Source organism: Mastigoproctus giganteus, chromosome 5 (genome assembly GCF_048544385.1).
Source record: "Mastigoproctus giganteus isolate SK-2022 chromosome 5, ASM4854438v1, whole genome shotgun sequence".
NCBI classification, from domain to species: Eukaryota; Metazoa; Arthropoda; class Arachnida; order Uropygi; family Thelyphonidae; genus Mastigoproctus; species Mastigoproctus giganteus.
In genome coordinates, this window is record NC_143579.1 from 237,281,252 (window position 1) to 237,293,572 (window position 12,321).

The 12,321-nt window shown below is 35.2% G+C and overlaps 1 protein-coding gene across 4 annotated transcripts in view; it reads left to right on the forward strand.

The window, feature by feature from the left end:
- Positions 1–12,321, forward strand: part of LOC150086308 (filamin-A-like) — a 470,984-nt gene that overhangs the window by 317,317 nt on the left and 141,346 nt on the right. For all 4 annotated transcript variants that reach the window (XM_090374465.1, XM_090374466.1, XM_090374467.1 and 1 more), the window contains 2 exons: positions 3,137–3,326; positions 9,192–9,442. In XM_090374465.1, coding sequence (XP_090230591.1) covers positions 3,137–3,326; positions 9,192–9,442 — 441 coding nt within the window. The remainder of the gene's footprint in view (positions 1–3,136; positions 3,327–9,191; positions 9,443–12,321) is intronic.

The following is a 12,321-nucleotide window of genomic DNA, read 5'->3' on the forward strand; positions in this document are numbered from 1 at the left end:
ACCTCAAAAGTACTGCATGTTGGAAGAGATGGGAAAAGGTTGACCGGAACTTAGCTCTGGAGACTAAACATGGGTTCCACCACTTCAAGCCTCCAATAAGCAAATTGGTGGTATTGCACTGGTTGATGAGAGTAGTCTACCATCTAGTATTGCCTGGTAACACAGAGGGGCAGCATTCCTCCATGTGGTGTGGGTGCCACACCTCGACTCCTGCTTACATTGGTTCATACCTGGGTGGTCACCCACAATGCTTGTGCATGGAGGTTATACCTAGGATTACTAACAGTCCCACCATCATGAAGGTGCAAGCAGAGGATTTTGCTGTCACAGACCGTCAGGAATTTGCTGAAATTGGGTCCACTTGACTTGAATGTCACCCGAACACCAGTTTCACCAGCGTTTTAGACTCCCAGGTTGCAAGTACAGCTTGTCTGGCATATCTGAGAGAATGTCTGTGACAACCTCAAGGACCAATGCATCAGACTTTGTGTTTCAAGATTTTACATCAAATCCATTATCATGTCTTTTATTCCACATATTAAATTTTAAAATGCCATAGGTATTTTTATTAATGACCCTGTACTATTAAAGAATGTAAAGATTCTTTAAAAGAATCTTATACATTCTTTATCTATCCTTATTCACATTTTAAAAAAAATCAAAAAAGAAATAGACCTCTGTTTCAAATCAGAAAAAAAAAAAAAGACCATTAAATTACTCATTCATTCTGTGTAAAATTATGAATATTGCTGTACCAATTTGATAAATAATTAATTGAAATGGGGACAGTACATGGTTATTCATAACAAGTGATATTAATAAGAAAAACACTATTGCACCATGTGCAAATGTTAAGTAAATTTCTTGAAAATTACAAGAATGCTAAACCATCACAGTTCAAGTGTTTAATGTTGAAGGTAGGTTTTTTTTCCCCTAATTTCAAGTTTGTTTTCATCTAAGAATAATAGGCAATTCCATTTTTAATAAGAATATCTATAACACTAGCCAACAAAAAATATATTTTGTCATACCTCTGCAATGAAAATATGTGATTCTGGAGGAAATGAACACACTGATTCCAAAAATCGCCATAAAAAGTCTTATCTTGTCTACATCAAAAGATATACTAATGTTTAATGTTAAAATAAAGAGATATATACGTATAATTCAAGTTTGTAATAAAAGTGTAAAAAAAATTATATGTTCTGTATAACTCATTTAACTTTGGAAAAATTATCATAAATCATAGCGAAATAGTCACAATAATATATAATTAGCATACCTGTAATTGTCATTAAAAATTTTCCTACTAAGGAATTTTCTCTTGTATTCCTGCTTATTCTCCCTCACAAGGAACCAGAAGTAATCCTACATCATTACAGGATCCCAGCAACCTTGGTACTGCTTTTCCATTGTGGAAATATCTTGATGAAACTGTTCCCCTTGTTCATCTCTCACATCTCCTAGATTTTCAGAGGGAAATTAGAGATGAGAATGAAGAAAATGAATTTTCAATGACATTCAACAGCCCATGTTTTTGTAGCACTCAAGTAAATTAGACACCGACATTTCATAGTTTTCTTCTTTTCTATTACCCCAAAAAACTATGTTCTACCTCCTTAAATGATTGCCAAAGATGGTCCTCGCCAAACCATAGGGACTGCAAAAGGTTTCCTGAGGTTTGTCATACAGGTAACACGACACTTGTGAAGCCCCCAAGGTTTGTCTTGATCACCAATTTTACATCCGAAATAAAAAGAATACGAAAGTTTTGTAATGTCATAGATATTTTTCCTTTGAGTCTTTGTGGTAAACTGTCCACAGATAACAAAAATTATCTGGATGATTGATACACTTCCTATGTGTCTGCTTATTCATTATCAATGACATTCGACAGCCCATGTTTTTGTAGCACTGGAGTAAATTAGACACCAAACCATAGGGACTGCAAAAGGTGTAATGCTTTGAATTTGCCATATAACCACTTCCTTAGATTTCTTGTACAGGTAATACAAACTTGTGAGGCATCCAAGGTTTGTCTTGATCACCCATTTTACATAAGAAATAAAAAGAATACAAAAGTTTTGTAATGTCAGATATTTTTCCTTTGAGGGGTAAACGTCCACAAACATAACAAAAATTGTCTGGATGATTGATACACTTCCTGTGTGTCTGCTTATTGATTGTAGCACTAAATGAATTTCTAAAAATGTAAATTCAGTTTTGAATGCTACAATATAAAAACAACACAAATTCAGTTATCACAGTACACAGACATGGCAATTTACTAGTTCTACTTGTGTGAAAACATTGAAAGGAAAAATATTTGCAAATTGGCAGGTCGAGCCGGAAATTATTTTACTGCTACTGCAAGGGTTGCAGGCCACACCTTCCTTACTCTTGAGGGGCTGTTATTTAGAGGGTAGATTTACAACCCTGAGAACATGTCACTATCAGTTAATACTTGGAAAACCTTGTCACTGCCTACAAAAATCCTCACCAAAAATGCTAAGTGTGCTCTCTTCAAATTGTAAATTGTTGCATCGGAATTTGAACCTAAGAACCATAGGTAGAAGTCTGATTATGTTTATCACAAGAAGACTGAGGCCAGAACCAATTGCTAAAATTAAGAGAATTAGCTTATATCTCTTAAAATAAATCAGTACATCATATATTACAGCTAGATTATGTGAAATTGGCATATTTTGGTAAATGTAACTCCCTCTATATTTAATAACTGTGATATGATGTGAAACTATCATGGTGATTTTCAAAATCTACGCATAAATTGTGTTGGCTAGTATAATTACTAAATGTTACAATTCTAATTCTTTAGAAATGTGCCTTTATTTACTGTTAATTTACAGATGTAATAGATCTAATCTCTGTGGAATTTACTATTCAAGAAAATGCTAAGTAAAATTATCCCCATCCTAGGATAATTCTTGGATGATGGGCATAACATAATTATTCTCAAAAATTATGGTAAATGATTATTCCATCTCCTTTCAGCTGCTTGAAGTTGTTTTTAATATCTTGACTACAAAAAAAATAAAAAATTTCTTAATTATGCCATCTTTAAAAAATGTATTTTATTGATAAATAAATTTTAAATGTAGTTTACATTTTTTTCAAGGGTCCAGATAGTCAACCACGACCAGTAGGAATCTTGAAGAAGAATGATGATACATATGTTGCAAGTTATGTTCCTGATGATGTCGGACCATATCGTGTAAATGTAAAATATGGTGGCCAAGAAGTACCAAATTCTCCTGTTACTGTTCAGAGTCATCCTGTAGGTCAAGCTGATAAATGTAAAATTACTGGTAAGTTACAATAAGTATGCATTTTTCAAAAGCAATTTTAAAATTATATTTTTGATCTAAAATATGGAATAGCAAGTGCTTAAAAAAACAGTACTCACCTTTGAATAAATCTGCAATAGTTCTTTAAAAAAGAATGGTAATTAAATCATTTAGGTGGGGAGGTAAAGTAAAGGGATTAAGGAGGTTGTTAAGGTTGATTTTACGGAATTTTAAAATGGGCCCAAGGAAGTAGAAGTGCACATCTCCAATCCTAGGTTGTCATTAAAGAAAGAAGAAATCATTAAGAGTGAATTAAAATGGATAATATAGTATGACGGAGCCAATAGTCGTTACGAAGGACTTTCGTTGGTTATAACGTCTTCAGTTGGCAAATTGGGCAGGAAGTAAACGCATGCTGTATTTTAAAGGTTGTCTGTACTTCCCATGATGCTCTTTTGGACATGTGGGAATGTCAACCGCGAGAGGTTCCATGCTGGGGAAAGGTTGAAGGGAAGTTTCATGTTTATGATATTGAGGTTAGAATGGTGCCGAAACCATTCGATAATAAGTGCTTCATAGTGAAGAATTTTATGGCTGGATTTGAGTTTAATAATGGTAATAGCGGAATCAACCACAATTGTGTGAGAGATGAGTTGGGGAGGGTAGTTTCTAGATATGAATTTCTCTGTGAGATATTGAAGTTCGTTTTGTAAATCATTTTGTGAGGGGCTGAATTTGATGGCATTATGGATTTGGTTGTATAAGACAGTGTTTTTTTTTTTTTTTTTTTTTTTTGTGTGTTAAGGGGGTGGTGTGAAGCGAAATGAAGGTATTTTCCGGTATGTTTTTTGTATTTTTAATTAATTTTGTGTCTGTTTTGAAGATGGTAAGATTAAGAAAATTAATCTGGCTATTCATTCCGATTTCAAGGGTAAGTTTGAGCTTGTCATGTATAGAATTGAACTTTAAAAAGAGACTATCTATAGACGATCTGTTACCTATTATGAGGGTGTCATCGGTGTAGCGTGTATATAATTTTATTTCTGAAGGAAAGGGTTGCAAAATTTGATTTTCTATGGTGGCAAGAAAAATTTTGGACAGGGGGGCTGAAATACCTAAAATACCTGAAATGCCCATTGGTAAACCGAATGTTTGTTGGAAGATCTTGTTGTTAAATCTAAAATATCTGGTGTCTAATAAAAGCAAAGTAAGTTCGAGAATACTATTGATAGAAAGGGTAGTTCATTTTGTTAAAGTATCATCTGCTGTTAAGTATTCGCTTAAAGCTTGCAAGGTGAATGGGATATGTACATTGGTGTATAGAGACACAACGTCAAAGGGCGCTAAAATGTCTCCATCAGAAACCATGGTATTGCTGATTTTTTGAAAAGCTTGATTAGTATTGGTGATTCTGAATGTTGAGAATCTGGTAAGTGGGGATATGATTTTTTAGATGAGTCGATAAGTTAGCGAAAGCTGATTTATTAAAAGAAACAATAGGTCTTAATGGGTGATCGGGTTTATGTAACTTAACAATACCAAACATATGAGGTAGGATGTTATTACAGATTCCTATTTGCTGTAAAGTATATAGATTGATTTCTTTGTTCTGTCTGAGTTTTCTTAAAATTATGTAGAGTTTATTTTTAAGTTTGGTGGTGCTATGGTTAATGATTTTATATGTATCTTGATCAGCTAAGATTAAATCCATTTTTTTCTGTATAGGCATCTTTGTCTGAATGACAGTCATATCCCCTTTGTCTGCTTTTTGTATGATTATGTTAGAAGTTTTGCTAAGTTTATATATATCCGATAGTTGTTGTTTTTTTATATTAGAATTAGGTGTGAGTTTGGAATTTAATATACTATGTGTTTGATGGATAAGTCGCCATTTATCAGGATGTTGTTCCAGTTTGGATTGAAGTTCCACTATGCAGTCTTTTATTAGGTAATATTAGCATTTAGCATTAGCATTAGCAGAGGCATATGATGCAAGAAAGCAAGCTTATTCAGCATCAGCCAAAAAAAAAAAAAAAAAAACCCACTCCCATTTCACCCCTCCGTTCGTTCGAAATACCTGTCCAGTTGAGCTTTAAATTTGTTTAGGCTATCAACTTCAACAAGTGATGGAAGTCGGTTCCACCAACCAACCACCCGCTGGCCAAAGGCAAATTTCCGCACATCTATCCGACATCCGTCCTTCCTCAATTTGAATTTATGCCCTCTGAGGTGATTATTCTGAGAAAGATGAAGAATCCCATTGGCATTGAGCATGCTCAAACCATTCAAAGCCTTATACACCTCTATCAGATCACCTCGCCGGTGCCTAGTCTCCAAACTCTGTAATTTGCAACACTTAAGCCCTTTCTTCGTAAGAGCAACCCTTTGTTCCATTTACTAATCTTGTTGCCCTTCTCTGTACTCGTTCCAGCAGCTCTACATCCTTCTTGAAATGAGGCCTCCAGACCTGTATACAGTACTCAAGATGTGGCCTTACCATTGCCTTATACAAGGGAATAATCACCTCCTTATCCCTGCTAGAAAAATTCCTGTATATCATTGACAAGACACCATGAGCTACTCTTGCAGCTCGTCTGCACTGCTCAGAGAACTTCATATCTGCCTGCACAATTACCCCCAGGTCCTTTTCATTCTCCACCACTGTCAGTGTAGTACCGCAGAGTTGATACGTTGCTCTGGGGTTACTGTTTCCCATATGCAGCACTTTACATTTGTCGATGTTAAACCTCATTTGCCACCTCTCAGCCCATCTGTTCAACCTTTCCAGATCCTGTTGCAGCAGCATAGCGTCAGTATTGTCCTTAACGACCCTGCCAACCTTTGTATCATCTGCAAACTTGGACATTAAACTTGATATCCCATCATCAATATCATTCATAAACACCGAAAACAACAACGGACCCAACACTGAACCTTGAGGAACTCCACTAATAACATTAGTCCACGTTGAGCAGTGTCCATTGATTACCACTCTCTGTCTTCTGCCACTCAACCATCCCCTTATCCATAGCAGCAATTTGCCTCCAATGCCACACTGCTCCAATTTGTGCAGCAGTCTTCCATGTGCAACAGTATCAAAAGCCTTTCTAAGATCCAAATATATAATATCAAAGTTATTCCCTGCATCCAGTTCTTTTGTGACTACATCATAGTATCCAATCAAATTGGTCAGGCAAGACCTGCCCTTAACAAAACCGTGCTGCGTCTAAGCTATAACTGAATTCTTGTCTAGATGATCCTGCAGTGCTTCTTTAACCAGTGCCTCCATTAATTTACCTGGAACAGAAGTTAAACTCACAGGTCTATAATTACTTGTGTCAGCCTTTGATCCTCCTTTGTGAATTGGGGTTACATTTGCACATCTCCAGTCTATGAGTACCTCCCCTGAGTCCAAAGAAGCTCTCATAATTATGGCTAGGGGTTTGCATACTTCCTTTGCTGCCTCCTTTAATATAACTGGATAGATCCCATCCACCCCAGTTGCCTTTTTTATGTTTATCCTCAACAATCTCTCCTCCACTTTCCTCTCAGTTATTACAAAATCATCCAGCTCACTGCCAATGTTTACTTTACCTACATCATTCTCCTTCCTGAATAACTCCTCATGCGTGAATGTAGATGCAAAATACTCGTTTAGATTGTTAGCCACCTGAGCAGGATCCTCAACTGTTGAACCATCAATATCCAGTGGACCAATCTGATTCATCCCTTTCCTTTTCGAGTTCAAGTATGTAAAGAACTCTTTTCTGTTTTTCTTTGCATCCTTTGCCAAGGATTTTTCATAGTCTGCCTTTGCCTGCCTAATCTCCTTTGTGACTTGGTTACAGACCAACTTATATCTATCATAGGCTTCCATGTCACCCATTAATTTGTATGTATCCCATGCATTTTTCTTCTCTGCCACATGTCTCATTAGTTCATCTGACAACCATTTAGGCCTAAACCTTGAACAATATTTCTTAGTTGGTATGTAAAGCCTGGTAGCCTCCAAGATTAGTTCCTTGAATGCTTCCCATTTTGAGTTTGCTGTTGGTAACATCATCAGTTGGTCCCACTGTATAGAATTTAAATACTGTCTCAGACCATCATAGTCGCCTTTACGAAAACAAAAACCCTTCCCTTTACCTCTGATGGTAGTTACCTCCTTGAGTAAATCCCACTTCAACACACTGTGATCACTGCCACCTAGTGGTTCATTTATCTGCAGGTTCTTAATGCATGAAGAATCACTACTGATAATCAGATCAAGAGTATTGCTCCCTCTTGTTGCCTCACGAGCATGCTGATGTAGAAAACAATCATCCAATAAATCCACAAAAGCCTTGCTAGTGTGCGAGTGACCAACCCACAAATTCCAGTCAATATCTGGGAAATTAAAGTCCCCCATTATAAGACTCTCTGATTTACTGGCCCACTCTATTTCCCTGTACAATATCTTATTATACTCATCAGAGTCATTAGGCCTATAGCACACTCCTACTCTCAATTTTGATTTCCCTATGCTTATGTCACACCAAACTGACTCGACACTGCCCTGTCCATCGATGTCGACTGGCTTCACTTCCTTGGACTTTATGTGTTTCTTAATTAATAGCATAACCCCTCCTCCCCTCCTGTCCTGTCTATCCTTTCTATACACATTGTATTCCCCAAATTCCAGTTCCGCATTACTTATATCTGTGTGACACCACGTCTCTGATATCCCAACAATATCTGCCTTTGATGTTTTGAGCAATACCTCAAATTCATCAAATTTATTTACCAAACTCCTAGCATTGGTGTACACGCAGGTATACATGCACCTGTTTCTATTCTTAGCTACCCTAACACAACCCATGTGTTTACTTGTACCGCAATGACTACCAGCAGTCTCTGAAATATCCTGCATCTTGTTTTTCAGACTTCTGCTCATTTCAATAGAAGCAGTGCAAGAATCACTTCCACCTCTGCCACTGGCTACTGTTAATCTATTAGTCCTTGTATCCCCCCCAACTAGCAGTTTTCCGACCCACCTAACACTGCCTCGACAGCATCAGCAAAAATTCTTGCACCCTTTCTATTTAAGTGTATCCCATCCCTGTAGAAGCAATCTCTCCTGTTAACAAGTACAGTCCAGGCTGAAAAAAATTCTACCCCTTGAGCCTTGCACAATCCCTCCAGGGCCGAATTGATCGACAAGGCTCTCATCATATACTCCCTCCTATCGTGTCTGGGCAGAATTGCAGTCACTTTCAAGTTCAACCCTAATTCACGGCTTTTTTTCAACAGTGACCTGTACTTGCTAAGTAATTCCGCCGGTCTCCTACTCTTAATATCATTAGTGCCAACGTGTACAACTATATCACCTTTTGTGCCCTTAAAAGATGATATCCGCTCTACAACGTCATCAACCTTTGCCCCTGGCAGACATACCCTGGTCCTATTCCACCTATTGGTCCTTTACGGCAAAATTAAAACCATATTCTAGGCCAGAAAGCTCAGAGGAGGTGAAAGATTTGGAAGAAAGGTTGACAGTAGAAATTTTTGGAGAGGTTCTTGAAGTTAGAGAATGCCATTTCTTAATGTGTCTTAGTTCTATGTTATGGGTGGTAGCATGGATGCTAAGATTAAATCCATAATTAAATCCTTTACCTCCCCACCTAAATGATTTAATTACCATTTTTTTTTAAAAAAACTATTGCATATTTATTCAAAGGTGAGTACCGTTTTTTTAAGCACTTGCTATTCCATATTTTAGTCTAATACTCATAGTATTATAAGATTTCTATAATTTCTAGCAATTTTTGATCTAATTAACTCTGATTATCTGAAATTAGTTTCCATGTTTTTTAATAATATTATATATAAAATGATACTATTTTGTAGAAGGTGTCCAGGAGAAACTAACAATAGGAGAAGAATGTTGCATTACTGTGAATGCCCAACAAGCAGGAACTGGTGCAGTGACATGTCGCATTACTAGCACTGCAGGCGCACCATCTGACTTAGATATTGAAGTTGTGGATAATGGCGATGGCACATTCTCCATCTATTATACATTAAAAGATGCAGGACAGTACACAATTAATGTCAAATTTGGTGGTCAGCCAGTGCCTGGTGGAATGTATAATGTAACAGTAAGTCTTTATTTGATTTTGCACATGCAATTTTTTTCATTATTTATACTTTCTTTTTTTTTTTTTTTTTTTTTTTTTGAAAAATTCACTTCAGTATTTTATATGAACAGGTAAGTGCTATTTTGTTACTAATCATAAATTTTTATATATTTATTTCCTTTTTAGCTTATTTTTCAAAACTGTTATTTGAAATAAATTTTATTTTTTCTGATCTTTCTTTTAATTTGATCATAAATTATCTATAAAAATTTTTTTTGTCTTTTTAAAGAAGACATTGTTAAGCTAATTTAATGAGATTAACTTATTGATTAACAATTTATGATGTTATTAACAATTTATGATGAGATTAACAATTTACTGATGGAATTTACTGAAATCAAGCATATATTTTATATATGCTTTAATATGACATACCTAAATCTTATTGGTTAGAACTTTGTCATTTGCACTTTATTGCACAGAACTGTTCAAACCACATCCCTTACTCTCACAGATCACTTGCTTAATCATTTCAAACTTACTCCTAGTTTTCCCCATAGACCAAGCACCTTCACCTTGATTTATCACCCATTTTTACTTCATTTTGTTATTTGAAATAGCTGCATTACTGATATTCATTCTCTGATGAAATTAGAGGGCTGTAGGTGCATAAAATGTTTTATAAATACTACAGCAAATATTAAATTGTGTATTTAAACACCTCTAATTTGAGCATTGTGCTTACACATTAGAGTCTGACATGTTCCATGCCAACTATTTAAACCCTTAAAATGTGTCCACATTGAAGATCCCTGCTATATGCTCTTAACTTTGCCATTTTACCAGGAATATAACTGTGAGTTCTTGGTATATTCTTGATATTTTCAGTCACCATGAGTATATTTTTACCTTTTTTTTTAAATCTACATGGAATTGCATTCTCTTTATACCTCAAAAAATAATAACATTTGTTCTTTCTGAGGAAATTTGCTCAAAATGGTAGGTGATGAAGCAATATGTATCACAGAACCCTATGACAGTCTTCAGTTTTTATTGATCTTATTGATAAATTCATTGTTAGGATAATATGCTATTACAATTTTGGGCTTTTGTATATAATTTATTTTCCACTAAATTTACTTTTCCAGTGACATTGAGAATTATTTATAGAGATGATTTTAAAGAATCATTTATCATCATGTTCTTTCTAACTTAAACTTTAATGGTAATAACGGTATCACCGTTATCATAATTTCCTTCAAACACAAAATTTCTAATCAAGACTACCCATAGTTAAACTCCATCCATGTCATGGTTTAAAATTTGGAGCTCAGAAAATAATTTCTGTTTTTGCTGTTCTCTCATAAAATTGATGCTCATTGCCAATATCCAGTTAGGACATCCATGTTCCTCTATTTCTTTGGATCAGCATCTTTTATCAGCATCTTTGTGTCATTTCAAATCTGTTAAGTCCTGCCTGTAGTTGGTTGTCAGTTGAGAACAATACAGTTTTGACCACATATACTTTTGTAGCTTTCTTCCAGTGCAATTTCAAATACAAAGTATGCAATTAGTTATAATTATTATATAGGCAGTTGTCACATTACAGACTTTTATCCAAGTGCCTGAATTATTTGAATGGAATCTTCACGTTCTTTATATAAGAGACTTTATTTTGTACAGTAAAATATTTAAATAAATGAAAAAGAGCAGTTTTAAAAATTTTAAAAACAGTTTCGTTTGTCTATTCTGAAATTATTTGCATCACTGTCACATCTTTGTGATTAACAGATTTAGAGCCCAGGTTTTTTGTCTTCTTTATATTTTCATATATAACTTAACGCATTCACTGCTTCTTGAATGCAAATATGCAACTTCAAATTTTAATACACTTGGAGGGTTAAAGCCACCTTATTTTTAGAACTTTTTCTTCCAGTTTGACAGAAGGAAAACCAGATATTTTTGTCAAGCAACCCTCACTTGGGGCTAATTAATTCAGTCATAATAAGAAGAAAGCCCATTGCTCTTTCCAGATTGACTCACTCCTGTGATTTTCAATCCATGGTTGAAACTGTGGTCAGAAAAGCAGACAGCAAAAATGTTAGTTTTCCAATTTTGCTTGTATTTTTTTTTTTTTTTTTTTTTTGCAAGGTAAAGTATATGGCAAGTCCTGCACAGTAACATAGGCATTATGAGGACCAGATTTTCTTTTCATTATTCATCAATGCTGTATTTACTTTTCTGTTTTTATATTTTCTGCTTTTTAATTAGAGACTGCGTTTTTAAGTAGAAATAAATTTATTTCTCTCTTGAACAGCATTTAAGTGAGATGTTATATAGTGTAAAAATAGGTCCATCCTTGTACTGAGAATAATCCTCCTTAACACTTATGCTGCTGGCATTTCCAGTGACATTTTTTACCTGGCATTGAAACTATGGGATTGAGCTTTCTCTTCACTATGACCCAATTAATGGGCCTCCAGTGAAGGTTGCTTAACAAAAATATCTGGTTTTTCTTCTGTCAGACTGGAAGAAAAGGTTCTAAAAGTAGGATGATTTCCTCCAAGTGGATTGAAAATCCGATGCTGCATATTTGCATGGTGAAGTAGTGAACATGTTAAAGATGAGTAAGTAAGGGTTACAGCATATGGGGGATTCTTTTGAGGCTTGTGTGAGAAGTGTTATTATTATTCTGCTCCAACATATAATTACATCAACTATAGATGACAAGTTGAGTTTTTTACCTTTTCAGAGTCCATTAGCCTAGGGGCAGTATGCTGTTGTAAATAATTTGGTGATTTTGAGTTCTGTATAGACTCCTATAATACTTCAGAGGCCATATTGGTAACTTCTGTTACCAACATGGCTGTTGCAAAACAAATTACTGATTCAAAATGCAA